Raw genomic sequence first — 18,229 nt, forward strand, 5'->3', positions numbered from 1 at the left:
ATCTTTGAAAACACTGATGCCTACCTCCCAACCCTGCACATTCCCACCTAAATGTGACCTGGCATCAGGATTTTTAAAAGCTCTCCTAGACGATTCTAAAGCACAACAGCCTGGGAAGTTCTGGCCTAAAGAAACCTTCCCTCTGGGTTCTAATGCCACAGCTATGGATTCACACTAACCATCTAAATTTTATATCTTACCTTCATAACAATCTAAGCGACATGGTGCAAGCCGTATGGCCTCTCGAAAATGGATTATTGCTTCTTGGACTCTGCCCATGTTCCTAAGTGCTGCTCCCTTAAGCAGCAAGGCTTGAACACTATTACTGTTCAGCTGAATGGCTTTGGCTCCTAAATAGAGAGCCCGGGAGTAGCGTTTGCTGTAGAAGCTATGACACCTAGAGAAATGAAACAATCGGACGTTACTAAGAAAAGACGATATACAAGCTTCATCCAAAAACGGAGACCTTAAACATGATCCTTATTATAAAGCGCACTTAACAGTTTTACTTAGTTTATCAGCAAAAAGGCAAAACAAACTCCAAAATCTACTAAGTATCTATTTTACTTTATTTATTTTTTGGGGGGAGAGGTTTTTGCTATAAGATGCGTGCGCTCACCAGAAAGACAGAGAGACAGAAAGCGAAAAATCCCCCCACAGGGGATGGCCATGCTGCAATCCATTCTCCTCTTGGGATCTTGGGCCTGCATTCACATGTGCCTGGCGTGAGTTTAAGCCACCAGGTCCAGGATTTGAACCACTGTCGACTACATGGGAGTCCAGCAACATAGCCATTACGCCAACTGTTGGTCTCTATTTTACTTTTTTTTTTTTTTTTGGGGGGGGGAGAAGTTTTTGCTATAGGGTGCATGTGCTCACCAAAAAGACAGAGACAGACAGAGAGATAGAAAGTGAAAAATCAACCCCCAGGGGGGTGGCCACGCCGCACAATCCCTTCTCCTCCATTCTCCTCTCGGAATCTTGGGCACGCACGCACACGCGCCTGGCTTGAGTTTAAGCCACTGAGTCCAGGGCTTGAACCGCGGTCGGCTACATGGTTGTGCAGCAACATAGCCATTACACTAACTCCTGGTCCCCCTATTTTACTTTATTTTTAAAAGAACTGACAAGAAGGGGCCAGCAGGTGGCATGGAAATTAAGGCAGCTAGATCCCACATGGCTGTATGATTCAAGTCCTAGACCTGGTGGCTTGAAAATCACACCAGGTATAGGTGCATGTGTGCCCAAAATCCTGAGATAAGAATGGAGGAGAAGGGACTGTGGTGTGGCCATCCTCCTGGGAGATGATTTCTCACTTTCCTCCTCTTATCTCTTTGCTTGTTTCTCTCTGGTGAGCACACACGCTCTATAGCAAAAATAAAACAAAACAAAACGACAGGATGTGCATACTTATCAGAGAGACAAAAAAAGAGAGAGGCAGAGAAAAAAAGTTCGCATGTGAGTGAGCATGCCCAGTGAGGATGGTTACACTGCAATCCTGTTCCTCCATTTCTCCATCCTGTCAAGATGTGCACATGTGCACGCACACCCGGTGTGCCCCTAAAGCTGCTAGGACCAGAATCCGAACTGCAATCAGCAGGATCCGGCTCCCAAAGCTTAACTGCTCACTACAAGGTTGGACCTAAATATCTATTTTGAAGGAATAAATTTCATTATGGAAGGAAAAAGCTGGGAAAAACCCTTGACCATGTGGTATAGATTATTAGCAGAGAGACATCTGGAGAATTTTAAAGCTAGGTCAATAACCAAAGAGTACCTTCTGGCCTCATTTCTGACGGCCCAGCACTAAGCATGATGCACTCAACCTCTCAGTTAATGCTCACTCACCCTAGCGGTAGAAGTTATCAGCCCTTTTTCCAAATGGGAGAACAGACTCAGAGAGCCAAAAGTCATATGCCATGATTTTAATCCATGTCTAACTCTTTTTTTGTTTTTGTTTTTTTAAGAGAGACTTTTGCTATAGGGTGCATGCACTCACTGGAGAGACAGAGAGAGACAGATAGACAGAAAGCAAGAAATCACTCCCCAGGGGGGATGGCCACACCACAATCCCACAATCCTTTGTCCTCTCAGGATTTTGGGCATACATGCACATGTGCCTGGCATGAGGGTTTTTGTTTTTTGTTTTTTTTTTTAATAATTATTTAATTTTTCTTCTTTTTCTTCTATTTGACTGAAGGGGAGGGGAGAGTGAGAAGGTAAGCCCCTAGGTCCGGGACACAAACCAGGGTTAGCCATGTGGGAGTCTAGCGCCTTAGCTACCACGCCATCTGCCAGTCCCACACCTGGCATGAGTTTAAAACTACCAGGTCTGGGACTCGGACAACAGTTGACTACATGGGAGTCCAGCGATATAACCATTGTGCCATCCACTTGGCCCCCTGATTAACTTGTAAACCTGTGCTTTCACTGTATATTCTCTCTGGAGGGATCAAACTCTCCTATAGAATCTATAGAAAGCTGGGGAGAAAAGGAAACACGTGAACATACCCAGAGACTACCCAGGGTTCTGCATGCTGATCAGAAATGTTGAAAAGGCGGCAGCCAAGGTTTTCCACATCCTCCAGCCGCCCTTCTCGTGCCAGGAGATAGCCATACACATCCATTCCTGTAAGACAGGACCCAGTGAGAATAGGCTCTTTAAATAAAGAAGGGGTCTGTTACAGACGAAGAGCACCCAACACCAGATCCCAAGTCCAGGCTCTGCCACTATTCCACCACCATGGGCTTTTCCCACCAATTCTTCCAGTGTCCTACGAGATGACTATTAAAAAGCAAAACCCACCCTCTGAAGGGAGAAGTTAAAAAAAAAAAAAAAGAAAAGAAAAAAAGCACATGAGCAGAAGGACCTACCTTACCATTTAAAAGCCTGTTACTCTCAGAAATTGTCTGTCCCCATATCCTGTGGCATGATATACAGCCATCCTAACTCACACCCAGAAAAGGACCTAAAAAAGGCATCATGTACGTTTTCTCTTTCAAGCACTCCAGGCAGTCGGGAGTATACACTTACTAGGCTGAAAAAGCCACTTAGTCTCAAAAAAGAGGTGGCCTTTGGGAACCAGCAGTTAGCGTAATGGCTATGTCGCTGGACTCCCACGTAGTCGACCGCGGTTCATGTCCCGGACCCGGTGGCTTAAAACTCACGCCAGGCGCATGTGCGTGCGTGCCCAAGATCCCGAGAGGAGAATGGAGGAGAAGGGATTGCGGCGTGACCATCCCCCCCGGGGTGTGATTTCTCGCTTTCTGTCTCTATGTCTCTCTCTGTCTGTCTGGCGAGCGCAGGCGCCCTACAGTGAAAATCTCTCAAAAAAAAAAAAAAAAAAAAAAAAAAAGAGGTGGCCTTCCAGAAAAAACATGTAGTTCTTTCTGGAATGTAGTACATTAAAGATCACTGCCTTCCCTTATCCCTCCCTCAGCCTCGCTTTATTTCTACACAAAGGCCGTGCGCTCCGTGCTTGTAATCGACCCGTCTCCTGCCACCACTCTCCTACAATACTTGCTCACTGTCCAGATTCCCGAGAAAATTTCTCTCAAGTCAAGGCTACTAAAACACCCCTGCTGACTCCTGGACTTGGGTCTGAGCTTCTGACTCCAAGCTGCCATACTAGTGTTTCTTTTCTCTCTCTTTTTTAAAAATTATTTTATTTATTATTATTATTTTTAAAATTTGACCAAGGAGAGAGAGAGAGAAAAAAAAGAGAAAGTAAGAAACCAAGCCACCAGGTCTGGGACTCAAACTGCAGTCGGCCATGTGGGGATCCAGCACCTTAACCACCACGCCATCCACCAGCCCTTTCTTTGACTTGCTAGAAGGTGTATGCACTCACAGGGAGAGATGGGGGTGAGGTGGGGGTGAGAACACATCCTCCACAGGGACAGTCACGCGGCAACCCCTTCTCCACTCCTCATTCTGGGGCACTGAGCAAACATACACAGCACTCGACATGTTTTCCAAGCCACCATGTCCAGGACTCAAATTGCACAGTTGGTCATAAGAGATCAAGCCACCTTAAACCACCACGCCACTGGCTAGCCCCAGACTAGTATTCCTAAAAGGCCATTTTCAGAACCAGCAGGTGGCATGGTGGCTAAGGAGCTGGACACTCCCACATGGCCGACCATGGTTCAAAACCTAGACCTGGTGGCTTGCTTTCTTTCTCTCTCTTGCCAAATTAAAATGAATGAATAAATAAAATGTATATATAAAAAAGTACATTTTCACCAAGGTGTGAGCAGTTTGGACAACAGGCACAGGCATTCAGCAGCAGGAAGATCTTGTGCAAACAAACTCGTCCTTTCAGACCAGTTTCCTCACCAGCATGCTTGTGAAGATGCATTCGCTGCTCTTCCCTTTGGTTAAGACATTTGTGGAGGCTAAAAAGTGGAGTAGTGGCTAGGGTGCTGGACTCCCATATGGCAGACCGTGGTTATCTGGCTCAAGTCCCAGACCTGGTGGCTTGCATTCTTACTGTCCCTCTCACTTTTTCTCTCACTGTCTCCTTCTGGTCAAATTAAAATAAATAAATAAAATAATTCTTTTTTTTTTAATTTACTCATTTATTTATTTCAATTTGACCAGAGAGACAAAGAGAGAGAGAGAGAGAGAGCGTGCGCGAGCAAGCGAGCGCAATCCACCAGGTCCAGGACTCGAAACACAGTCAGCCATGTGGGAGTGTCCAGCCCCTTAACCACCACTCCACCTGCTGGTCCCCAATAAATAAAATAATTCTTTTTTTTTTTTTTTATCTTTTAAAAAAAATTTTTAACTCTCTTTTGGAGAGATTTTTTTTTTCCGCTATAGGGTGCGTGCGCTCGCCAGAGAGAGACATAGAGACAGAAAGCGAGAAATCACCTGCCAGGGGAGATGGTCAAGCTGCAATCCCTTCTCCTCCATTCTCCTCTCAGAATCTTGGGCATGCATGCACATGCGCCTGGCGTGAGTTTTAAGCCACTGGGTCAGGGACACGAACCACAGTCGACTACGTGGAAGTCCAGCGACATAGCCATTACGCTAACTGCTGGTTCCCTAAATAAAATAATTATTAAAAAAAAAAAAAAAAAGACTATTTGTGGGCTGCCCATGGCCTAGTGGGTAAGGCAGCTGGATTCCACACAGCCAACTATGGTTCGAGTCCTAGTCCCAACCCAGGCATGATTGGAAGCATGTGCATGTATGCCCAACATAACAACAGGACCAACAGGTGGTAGACAAAATGGCAGTGAGGCCAAGTCCCACCGAGGTGTGCTTTCTCCTTTTCCCTCACTATGTCTCCCTCAGCTGAGTGTCCATGCACTGTGATAATTAAGGGGAAAAACAAAAAAGATTGTTTATTGCTACAAGGCCATATTTTTTCTGATGACCTTTTTTGGGTCTTTACTAAAGTACTGCAGCTTATCCGGTCCCATTTCCTAACACTCCTGAGTACTTACTTTCCTCACTGCCAGTCACCCAATAAGCCATCCTCTGAAGTCCCTGTGGCTTACCCCTTCAGGTACAATCTCCTTTCAGATCAATGATTTTTCTAATCACTAATTACTGTTCTGTTCACTAATTACTGCCTTTAATCACTTTATCCCTTTCTTAATCTGTTCACTTACTCCCTTTTAATTACACTAAGGACACAGTAAAATTCCCTAAAAGGACATTATGGTCCTAGGGCTGCCATCCAAATTCTCAGTCGGTCACATCATAAATAAATTTATAAATCATGAGGGGCCATGACCACCACCCTCCACCAAGAAAGAAAAAAAAAAGTCAAATAATGATCTGTGGGGAGATGATGCTTGAATTTAAGCAAAACAACTGCTCAAATGGAATTACCTAAGTGTTAGAGATATGTATCAGAACCTAAAAAAAAAAAAAAAGAAAAAAAGGGAAAGGACTATCATAATAACTTTTATAAAATATTTCTGTAAAAGATGGTATCAAGAGTTTAGGCTGCATTTTCTCCCTATCTTCTCTGATCTGCCTCTCTACAGCTGCCTTCACCTGCCCGAGAATTACTTACCTTTTATCAGATAAGGATCCAACATCTGTGCCTGCTCAAACTTGAGGACAGAGTTTTTATTGTCTCCAGCTCTGAAGTACAGATCTGCTAAGCTTCCCAGTAGATCCACATTATCTCGCAACAAGGACTTTTTCTCTAGTGAACTTCAAGACATTATAAACATTGAACTTTAAAATCTATGAAAAATCTCAAGGTTATTAAATCTGGGTTACAGGCATATAGATACAATTTTCTTTTGTATATGAACATTTTTATAATAAAAAAACTTAAAAAAAATGAACTGTGTACATTAGATTTTTTTTATTCTGAGGTTATCATGATTTAATTCTATATGAACAGAATAATAAATATACAGACCAAGGCAGAAATTGCTCAGTTATCTACAAAGAATTTTCTGGCTGCAGTTTTTCAAAGGACAGTATATGCTAGCGTTAAAAGTAATGCCATTCACAAATGACAGCAACTTATTACTTAACTGGATAACTTTCTGTAACACAAACCCCACCCTCTTATCCTTGGACTTTACTTGAATATAAAGAGAATCCTGGTCCTCAGGAGGCAACTAAGGTCAGATATTGCAATAAACAGTGCTTCTGGGAATCTGAAAACATTCTCTTCTGGGATCAAGCATGACATGCCAAGGCGGTCTACTTTGCAAGGGTTACTACCTTTGCCCCTACAAGGCTGAACGCAGCCCAGGGTTACATGTTTACATGTCCTCAACAGAGATGATTACACTTGGGACTATTCAAAATACTGAAAGACGAACACATCCCAGAGACGACCAGCTGCAACACCAAGAGAAATACTTCATTTTTGTTTTGCTAATTTGCTAACACCAGACCTCCAGAAGAGGAAAGGGCCTCAAGAATTAACTTTGTGCCTCTCACCAGATAGTGTTGATTGCTCTGGAGTTGTCACCAGTGTGTACAAAAGCATATGCTTTGATCCACACAGAGAGCCAGTCCAAGTTAGGCACTGTCTGGATCACATTCATTGTCATCGATGCCACCTCTGCTCCTTTCACAGAAAGGGACAGCAAACCTAGTGCAAAGGAAAGTAGAAAGAAGAAAGTGAAGAACTGCATCACTCCTCCACAATGCGAGAAGCAACAGCACTTCAGCTGAGCTGCAAGGCAACTACTCCCCTATTTTAAGCAAGATGCATATGATGGCAAGATCGTATTTCAGTATTTCTTAATTGAATATGTGACAATGGTAATAGAACTGAATCATGCTCTGAAGGAAACCTAAAAAAAAATTGTTTTTTTTTTAACCATATAGCTAGTATTGGGAAGGACTGTGTTTGACAGTACATGCTGTGAAGATAGGCAGAAAATGACCGATACCTAGAATGGCATCAAGGGCTAATGGGCACTGCCTCAGCACTTCCTTATAGCTGGTGACTGAAGGGCGCTCCTGACCAGCTTTCTTGTACAAGTTTGCCAGCATCATGTTTATCTGTATTAATAAAAATAAAAACCAGTAAGATAAGTATATATGGCAAAGAAAGTATCTCATCGCAAAAAGGTCTTGATTTTTATGACCAGTTACTATTCTACTTTTTACAAATCTATCTACAGCCCTGTACAAATAAAGACCAACCCCTTTCTTTAAAACAGAGAAATCACTACCCTTTGCTAGATCTTCCCATCCTATTCTACTTTTTACAAATCTATCTACATCCCTGTACAAATAAAGGAAGACCAACCCCTTTCTTTAAAACAGAGAAATCACTACCCTTTGCTAGATCTTCCCAGCCATAAGAGGAAAGTCCTATCACCCTCTCACTTACCTAACTATAAGTTTCAATAATGTGTGACCCAAAGATGCTGCCTCTGGAATGGAAAGTACATCCATTTAAGAACTGTCACAGAATTCTAGTTACCTTGGGACCAACAATTAGCGTAATGGCTATGTCGCCAAACTTCCATGTAGCTGATCGCGGTTTGAGTCCCAGACCTGGTGGCTTAAAACTCACGCCAGGCGCGTGTGCGTGCGTGCCCAAGATCCTGAGAGGAGAATGGAGGAGAAGAGATTGTAGCATGGCCATCCCCCCTGGGGGGTGATTTCTCTCTTTCTATCTCTCTGTCTCTCTCTTTCTGGCGAGCACATGCGCCCTATAGCAAAAACCTCTCCAAAAAAAAAAAAAAATTCTAGTTACCTTGATTCTTTTAAAGAATTACTTTATTGAACTTTATTTTAATTTGACGAGAGAGGGACAGAGTGAGAGTGAGCAAGAGAGGCAGAGAGGCAGAGAGGCAGAGAGGCAGAGAGGCAGAGAGAGAGAGAGAGAGAGAGAGAAGGAAAGTTAGAAAGCAATCTGCCAGGTCTGGGACTTGAACCACAGTTGGTCATGTGGGAATCCATCGCCCTTAACCACCACACCACCTGCTGGCCCCGATTTTTTTTTTTAAAAGCAGTTCCTTAGGGAATGTGTGCTTGCTGGATAAACTAACAAGAGATCGTGAGAAAGTGAGAAATCACCACCCAGGGGGGATGGCCATGCTGTAATCCCTTCTCTTCCATTCTCCTCCCAGGATCTTGGGCACACACACACACACGTACCAGGCGTGATTTTGAAGCCACCAGGTTTGGGACTCAAACCATGGTCAGCCAGTTAACTCTCTAACAGACAAGAAAGAAAAACTATAAACATTCCAGGTTCATGCTTGAGGTACACACCTTTGCTCCTGGGTACAAGAGCTCTACAGAATCCCTCCTAGAATAATGTAAACACCAAGCACTGGATACCACAAAGCTGTGTTCTGCCATTACTCATTTTCTAAAAATGTCCCCCAAACACCCACAAGTCATCGAGGAGGAAGTTACGTACATTTCTAAAGATAAGGAACAGATTCATCTTAAGTTTATAATTAAAATGGCTTCTTCCAAAAAGAAGACTCATTGCATATAGCAGCAGACATTCTTCATATATGCAAAAACATTCTTGGGTTAAGAGAAGACTTTCATGGGTTACCAGAATACAAATTAGTACACAGCATCCAAGTTTATGAGACAGATTAGACAATACTATGCTTCCAAGTGCTTTCATAAAATATACTCAAGAAATACCTTAGTTTCAAAATTTCAGAAAATACAAAATAATTCCTTAGTATGAAAAGGCACTTAAACATCTTCTCATTAAGTCTGGTTACTTTTTAAATTCACCAACACCTGAATGAAGCAGCACTACTAAAATACACCAGGTCCCATGCTGTTTAGATATGTACACAGACATCTTTACATATATTTCTGATTGTTAAGAATAATTTACATTCGGATCAACAGATGGCATAATGCTTACATCATTGGACTCTCATGGAATCGATTACAGTTTGAGACCTGGACCTAGTGGCTTAAAACTCACAGTGGGCATGTATGATGCCCGCCCAAGATCCTGCAAGGAGGATGGAGAAGGCACTGCATCACGGCAGTGATTTAGTGCCTTCTGTCTGGTCTGTCTCTGTTTCTCCAACGAGAGCACACACCCTATAGCAAAAATCTCGTCCCCAAAACAGAATAATTTGCATAGAATAGTTTTTTCTTTTCTTAAGATAATTATTTATTATTATTACATTTAATTTGCTACAAGGCACATGTGCTTGCCAGAGAGAGAGAAAGTGAGAAAGCAAGCCACCAAATCTGGGACATGAACCATAGTTGGCCATCTGGGAGTCTAGTGCCTTCACCATGCAACCTGCCAGCCCCATAGAGTAGTTTTTCAATGAAGTGAGGAGGGAGGGTGACATGGTAGTACAAGTTAGAATAAAATACTGACTATGAGTCAGCCTGTGATATGGTGGTTAAGGTGGCTGGGTCCCACAGAGCCAATGGTGTGAAGTCCCAGACCTGGTGGCCTGGGAACCATGCTAGTTGCATGTGCACCCAGAATCCTGAAGGGAAAAAGGAATGGGGAAGAAGGAACTGCAATTTAACCATTCCCCAAGAAGTGCTTTCTTGGAACCAGCAGTTAGCATAATGGCTATGTAGCTGAACTACCATGTAGTCGGTCAGGCGCGGTGTGAGTCCCGGATCTGGTGGCTTAAACTCACACCGGATGCATGTGTGTGCGTGCCCAAGATCCCAAGAGGAGAAAGGAGGAGAAGGGATTGCACCGGGGCCATCTCCCCTGGGGGGTGATTTCTCACTTTCTGTCTCTGTCTTTCTGGCGAGCACACGCCTTATAGTGAAAACCTCTCAAAAAAAAAGAAGTGCTTTCTAACTCTTCCTCTCTTTCTTACTGAGTACAAGCATCCTCTGGTAAAATAAAAAAAAAATACTGATATGAATTAAATTTGCTATTTTTTTTTTAAGAGAGATTTTTGCCATAGGGTGTGTGCGCTCACCAGGACAGGAATAGAAAGCGAGAACTCACCCCTCAGGGAGATGGTCATGCGCAATCCCTACTCCTTCATTCTCCTCTCGGGATTTTGGGCATGCATGCACACGTGCCCAGCGTGAGTTTCAAGCTGCTGAGTTCAGGACTCAAACATGTGGGAGTCCAGCCACGTAACCATTATGCCATCTGCTGGTCCATCTTCACTAAACGTTTTGTCAAATCAAATGTAAATACACATGCCACATATAAAAAAGTAGAAGAGGATACCACAGTGATTTTGAAAATGGGTACACCAGCAGAATCCAATAAATGATGTTCCAGGCCCCCGTTGTGCATGCTGCTAAGACACTGTGCTCTGCAGGCTGGGACCACAGGGAAGGGTTAGACTTGATTTCTCGTCCAACCTAAAGGTCCAGCATACAGCACGCACTTTAATCCTAGACACTTGAGGAGACTGTGGCACGAGGATCATAAGCTCAAGGCTAGACTCAGTCACAAAGCACAGCTCTGTCTGAAAAACTAAAAACGGGCTAGGTAAGATAATGTACGCCCAGTCCTAACTGGGAGACTGAGATGGGAGGATCACAATGTGATTGTCTTAAAAAAAAAATGTTGTTAGGGGACCAGCAGATGGTGTAATGGCTATATCACTGGACTCTCATGTAGTGGACTGCAGTTCGAGTCCCGGATCCGATGGCTTAAACTCATGCCCAAGATCCTGAGAGGAGAATGGAGAAGGGATTGCGGGATTGTGGTGTGGCCATCCCCCTGGGGAGTGATTTCTCGCTTTCTATCTCTCTGTCTCTCTGTGCACATGCCCTATAACAAAAATCTCCCAAAAAAAAAAAAAAAAATGCTGTTAGTTCTAAAAAAGTGTTTTGCAGGACCAGCAGATGGTGTAATAGTTACATCATTGGACTCCCACATAGTCAATCACAGTTCAAGTCCTGGATGTGAACCTCACACCGGGCACATGTGCATTGTCCCTAGGATCCCAAGAGGAGAATGGAGTAGGGACTGTGGCATGGCCATCCTTCCTGGGAGGTGATTTCTTGCTTTCTGTCTCTCTGGCGAACATACATGCCATATAGCAAAAATCTCTCTCCAAAACAAAAGTGTTTTGCCACCTGCAAGTGTTTTGTAAATCTTTTTCTCCTACAGAATAAATATCAAAGATAAACACTCCTAGTTTTTTTTTTTTTTTTTTTTGAGAGATTTTTCACTGTAGGGCGCGTGCGCTCGCCAGACAGACAGACAGAGACATAGAGACAGAAAGCGAGAAATCACCCCCAGGGGGGGATGGGATGGACATGCCGCAATCCCTCCTCCTCCTCCATTCTCCTCTCGGGATCTTGGGCACGCACGCACACGTGCCCGGCGTGAGGTTTAAGCCACCGGGTCCAGGACGTGAACTGCGGTCGACTACGTGGGAGTCCAGCGACATAGCCATTAAGCTAACTGCTGGTTCCCAACACTCCTAGTTATTTTTTAGTTGTCATTTCTACAGCTGATTCAGGATCTCTTAAGAAAAATCACTCATCTATCTCTCTGAACCCTTCTGAACAGGGGAAGAAAGAAAGAATTAGAGTCACAAGTAAAATGTCCAGTTGGACTTCCTAATACACAGAGAAAACACAGAAGAAGCTGGGTTGGAAGGGCTGGAGAGGAAAAAGATATGTAACAAACTGTTCATTCAACTTACTTTAGGGGTTCTTTGTCTTGAAGGGATCCCATCGAGTATAGCAATGGCATCTTTATCTTGTTTTAGCATTGTATAACACTCAGCCATCTTGTACTTCACTTCAATTTCAGATGGAAGACACTAAGAGACAATGAAAACATCTCTGCAAAATATTATTTCAACAGTATGGTGGTTCTTCAAAGTGTTAATCATAATTATCACAGGACTCAGCAACTCTGTTTCTAGGTATAGAGCCAAGAAACTGAAACATAAATTTACAATAACCTGCATAGAAGTGTTGATAGTAACACTATTCATGAGCAAAAGGTAGATACAACAAAATGTCCATCAACTAATGCAATGGGATATTACTTGACAATAAATAATTAAGAACTGAGTCATGCTATCACACAGCTCAATCCTGAAAATATTACTCTAAGCAAAAATAAGTCAGATGATGGGCCAGCAGGTGACATGGAGATCAAGGTGCTGAATCCCACATGGTTGCACGGCTGGAGTCCGGACCCGGCAGCTTGAAAATCATGCAGGGCATGTATGTATGTGTGCTCAAAATCCTAAGAGGAGACTGGAGGAGACAGGATTATAGAATGGCTATGCCTCCAGGGGATGATTTCTTACTTTCCCTTTCTCTGCATTTCTTTCTCTCTCTCTGTCGCTCTATGGTGAGTACATGCACTCTATAGCAAAACTAAAAAAACTGAAAAAGCCAGATGCAAAAAACCACATATTATATGATTCCATTCATATTCCATTAGTATGTAATGTCCAGAATAGGTAAGTACAGAGACAGAAAATTAGTGGTTGCCAGGGGCTGAGAAGGGTGGGAATGCAGAGTAATTGCTAACAGGCAAAGAGTTTCTCTCCAGGGTGATAAAAATGTTCTGGAATTAAAACAGGACTGGTGGGGGACTAGCAGGTGGCATTGTGGTTAAGGCACTGGACACTCCCACATGGCTGACCACACGGTTTACGTCCCGGACCTGGTGGCTTGCTTTCTCACTTTTTCTCTCTTTCTCTCCCTGGTCAAATTAAAATAAATGAATGAATAAATAAAATAAAATAATTTAAAAACAACAACACTGGTGGTTACACAACCTTGTAAACATATTAAACCCCAGTGAATTGTACATGTTCAAAGGGTAAGTTCTGGGGTCAGTAGGTAGCATGGTAGTTAAAGTGCTGGACTTACATAATTTATACCAGGACATATTTATGCATCTATAAACAATCCCCTTTTAACAAAAAGAGTACTGAACACAGTGGTTCAAACATTAGTTTCTTTATTAAAATCTATAGGTGTTCCTTTCAAACCAACACATAAATCTTTATCTCATTTTTCATTTAACAGTTCCATTATACTCTATACTGCAATTTAAACAGATCCTTTTGACATACATTCTTACTAACTACATACATACTGCAGTGAACAGTCTTAGTTACATGCCCTGAAAACCTTTTTTTGAGTTCTACCATTAAGGTTTTTAAAATTTTTTTTTAATTTTTGCTGGAGGGCACATATACTTGAGAGAGCTAGTGACACAAAGAGAAAGGAAAGAAAGGACCTTCCAATGGGGCATGGTCGTGTCACAATTCCTTCTCTGTCCTATATGAATTGAGGCACATATGCACACGCACCTGGCATGTTTCTCAAGCCACTAGGTCTGGGTTGTGAACTACATGGTTGGCTATGTGGGATCTGGCTCCCTTAGGCCATAGGGCTGGTCCATATTAGTCATTCCATTGCTAAAAATGGATCCTAAGTCTAATAGTGAGAACATTAAAATTCTATCCCTTCATTTATTTAACTATTAAGCAACAAAAATTGCTATGAACTCTTTTAATTACTTATTACTAATATTATCATTACTGCTATTAAGTTTTGTTATAGGACATGTGTGCTCACCAGAGAGAGAGAGAAAAAAACTGAGAAAGCAAACTGCCAGGTCTGGGACTCAAACTGTGGTTAGTTATGTGGGAGTCCAGGATCTTAAACTTCATGCCAACTGCTGGCCCAAACGGGAATTATTTTATTTAAATAATTATTTATTTTATTTATTCATTCATTAATTTATTTCTTAATTTGACCAGAGAGAGACAGAGGGTGAGAGTGATAGAGAAAGGAAGTGGGAAAGCAAGCCACCAGATTCGGGACTCAAACTCTGGTCGGCCATGTGGGAGTGTCCAGTGCCTTAACCACCACACCACCTGCTGGTTGCCCCACCGGGAATTCTTAAATTATTTTCTATATGAGCCAGCAGGTGGCATGGTGGTTAAAGATGCTGGATTCTGAAAGACAGAGAAATAAAGAATTTAGAAGGCAACTGAACTGAAATAGAAGGTAGCAAAATAAAAAAATAATTTTAAAGGGAGCTGGAGCTAGAGAAAGAAAAAAGATGAAAAACTTCTTAGATACAAGAATGTATGCAATCAGTCATTAAAAGTCAAGAGTAGAGCTGACTGGTTCGAGTCCTGGACCTGGCAGCTTGCTTTCACACTTTCCTGTTCTCTCTCTCTCTGTCTGTCTGTCTCTGGTCAAATTGTAAAATAATAATAGCAGTAAATAATTTTTTAAAAATTATTTTCTATAAATTTCCCCAGGTACTGACAGTCCTAACAACTGAGTAACAGGTTTTTTTTGTTTGTTTGTTTGCTTGGGTTTTTTTTGAAGATTTTTGCCATAGGGCATGTACGTTCACCAGAAAGAGAAAGGGAAAGTGAGAAATCACTCTAGGAGTGGGGGAGAGAATGGCCACATCACAATCCTTTCTCTTCTATTCTCTTCTCAGGGTTTTAAGCATACACACACATGCACCCAGTGTGATTTTCAAGCTGCTGGGTGCAGGATTCAAATTACACAATGGGACGTGTGAGATACAGTACTTTAACCACCGAACCACCTACTGGCCCTAAATGACATTTCAAAAGCTGTACTTTCATTAAAATTATAAACACATTTTGAGTTGTTTGTTTAAGAGAGGAATAAAGTGTGACTTCATCTAATTTAATTTTTAGATTTATCAACCAAGTAAATTTTGCTCTTAGCTTTTCTTTTTTTTTTGGAGAGGTTTTTTCGCTATAGGGTGCGTGCGCATGCCAGACAGACAAAGAGAGACATAGAGACAGAAAGCGAGAAATCACCCCCCCCCCCAGGGGATGGTTACGCTGCAATCCCTTCTCCTCCATTCTCCTCTCAGGATCTTGAGCACGCACACACATGCGCCCGGCGTGAGTTTTAAGCCACCAGGTCCGGGACGCAAACCGCGGTCAACTATGTGGGAGTCCAGCGACATAGCCATTACGCTAACTGCTGATTCCCTTTAGCTTTTCTTTCTGCTGCGCGTGCACCTGCGGGGTAAGGGAGTGGGCAGGTGGGGAGAGACAGAGACAGTGGGAGGGAAAGTGAGAGATCACTCCCCAGGGGGGATGGCCATACCACAATCCTTTCTCCTCCATTCTTCTCCTGTGATCTTAGGCATGCATGCATATGTGCACACCCAGTGTGACTTTCAAGCCACCAGGTCCAGGATTCAAGCCGCAGTCTGTCATGGAAAAGTCCAGTGATGTAACCACTACACCATCTACTGGCCCCATGCTCTTAGCTTTCAATGACTGACTGCATACGTTCTTGTATCTAAGAAGTTTTTCATCTTTCTTTTTCTAGCTCCAGCTCCCTTTAAAATTTTTTATTTTACTACCTTCTATCTCAGTTCAGTTGCCTTCTAAATTCAGCCTCTCTCTCTCTCTCTCTCAGAAAAAAACAATCACAATTCTGGGGTTGGCAGGTGGCATGGTGACTAAGGGTGCTGAACTCCCACGTTGCCAACTGAGGTTCGAGACCTGGACCTGGCAGCTTGCTTTCTCACTTTCTTTCTCTCATCAAATAAAATAAATAAATAAAATAAAGTTCAATAAAATAATTATTTAAACAAACAAAAGAATCACAATTCTATTTCCAATTACCTGACTTTGTGGAGTAGATGCTGAATTTCCAGTTGAAGGTCTCACTTTTGAAGTTTTACTTAGGGCTTTCTTCTGCTGTAAAGCCATAGTGTACTTACTCACAGCATTTCGATATTCCTTATCATGAAAAAGAGAGTCTGCATGATACACCAAAAGCTGGTACTTCTGAGATGGGGAGAATAACTCACTAGAAAACAAAGAACACATACCCACCATGTAGGTTATTTTGAAATATCACAAACACCTTACAGTTCACATAAGCTTAGCATACCTTATATATGACAGTCTGCAAAAAGCCACTGTACCTTAAGTACTCGTCCCTAAAGAGAAGCATGAAAGCCAGACACTACGCTAATATGGTCCACATGCCTAGAATATTGCCTCAAACTGTTCTAATTTTTTCTTTACTCAATATGAAATATCTATAAATCAAATCCAATAATACAGCTATAATAAGAAAGTATCTCTTCCCTTCTTTAATCCAAGGCCTCTTAATAGTTAGATATATATCCATCCATACTCATATTCACATAATTTAAGGATAATGCAAAACTATAATTACCAAATTAAAATATTACCAAAGATTTGAAAAAAAGAAACTTCACCACTTTGAATCCTTTTTAGGGAGGGGCTTGAATAAAGAGATTTGGGGGGACCTGAAAATTCTTCAGGTATTTAAGAAAATCTATCTGTATGGGAACAGAATGGGACAGCCAATGGGAAAGAATGGGATGGAAAGAAAGGTCTTGTTTGATGAAAGTTTTTGTTTCTTATTTTTATTATTTTTTTAATTAGATATTTGCCACAGAGTGAATGCACTTGCCAGAGAAAGACAGAGAGAGGGAAAGTGAAAATCACTGCCCATTGATTTTCCAAGTCACACCATGTGGGATACACCTTTACTACTGTGCTGCCAGCTGGTTTACAAAGGTAAACGTCATTAGCATTTTTAAGAATTCTGATCTCCCTGAGTCTCAGGGGTTTAAGAACAATGTAAAGGAACCATTGTTTCAAAACTGTTCCCTTCTCTCAGGATTTTGGACAAGCACACATATGCATTCAGTATGATTTTCAAGCAGCCAGGCCCAGAATTTAAAAGGACAATTGACGGGAACCAGCAGTTAGCATAATGGCTATGTTGCTGGACTCCCACATAGTCAACCGCGGTGCGCGTCCTGGACTCGGTGGCTTAAAACTCACGCCGGGCGCGTGTGCGGGCATGCCCAAGATCCCGAGAGGAGAATGGAAAAGGGATTGCGGCATGACCATCCCCCCTGGGGGGTGATTTCTTGCTTTCTGTCTCTATGTCTCTCTCTCTGTCTTTCTGCTGGCAAGTGCACGCACCCTATAGCAAAAACCTCTCCAAAAAAAAAAGGACAATTGGCCATGTGAGAGCCAGCCACCTTAACCTTCATTATCACCTGCTGGCCCCTGGCCACCATTCTTTTTTCTTTTATTATTTTAAAAATATTTTTAGAATAATTTATTCATTGATTTATTTTAATTTGACCAGAGAGAAACGGGGAAGGGGAGAGAGAGGGAAAGTGAGAAAGCAAGCCACCAGGTCCAGGACTCAAACCGTAGTCAGCCATGTGGGAGTCCAGCACCTCAGCCTCCATGCCACCTGCCGGCCCCTGGCCACCATTCTTAATAAAGCATTTGTATTTTTTTGGAGAGGGTTTTGCTATAGAGCACATGTCCTTGCCAAAAAGACAGAGAGAGACAGACACTTGCCAGAAAGACAGAGAGAGACAGAGAGATAGAACGCGAGAAATCACCCCCCAGGGGGGGTGGCCACTCCTCAATCCCTTCTCCTCTTGGGATCTTGGGCGCACACACACACACACACACACACACACACACACACGACATGAGTTTAAGCCACCGGGTCCAGGACTTGAACCATGGTCTACTACATGGGAGTCCAGCAACATAGCCATTATGCCAACTGCTTGTCCTAAGCATTTGTATTTTTAACTTCTAATTCTATTCGTTCCTAAGTTGAATGTACACATTTTTCTTTGAAAGATAAAACCTATAGCTGCTTTAAGATGAGAAAATGCAGCAAAGAACTCCATAAAGTTAATTTCTCAATAAGGGTGTATTAAGAGTAGAAGGCCATGAAGCCAGCAGGTGGCATGGTGGTTAAGGTGCTGTACTCCCACATGAATAACTGTGGTTCAAGCCCCAGACT

The 18,229-nt window shown here is 42.5% G+C and overlaps 1 protein-coding gene across 2 annotated transcripts in view; it reads right to left on the reverse strand.

Moving 5' to 3' along the window:
• Positions 1-18,229, reverse strand: part of ANAPC7 (anaphase promoting complex subunit 7) — a 29,691-nt gene that overhangs the window by 6,945 nt on the left and 4,517 nt on the right. For both annotated transcript variants that reach the window (XM_006149317.3, XM_006149316.2), the window contains 7 exons: positions 16,036-16,222; positions 12,076-12,195; positions 7,381-7,492; positions 6,923-7,076; positions 6,033-6,175; positions 2,512-2,629; positions 201-397 (listed from right to left, as the gene is read on the reverse strand). In XM_006149317.3, the coding sequence (XP_006149379.1) occupies positions 201-397; positions 2,512-2,629; positions 6,033-6,175; positions 6,923-7,076; positions 7,381-7,492; positions 12,076-12,195; positions 16,036-16,122 (931 nt within the window). In that variant the 5' untranslated portion in view covers positions 16,123-16,222. The remainder of the gene's footprint in view (positions 1-200; positions 398-2,511; positions 2,630-6,032; positions 6,176-6,922; positions 7,077-7,380; positions 7,493-12,075; positions 12,196-16,035; positions 16,223-18,229) is intronic.

The sequence above is a fragment of the Tupaia chinensis genome, unplaced genomic scaffold (assembly GCF_000334495.1).
Source record: "Tupaia chinensis unplaced genomic scaffold, TupChi_1.0 Scaffold000258_1, whole genome shotgun sequence".
NCBI lineage: Eukaryota > Metazoa > Chordata > Mammalia > Scandentia > Tupaiidae > Tupaia > Tupaia belangeri.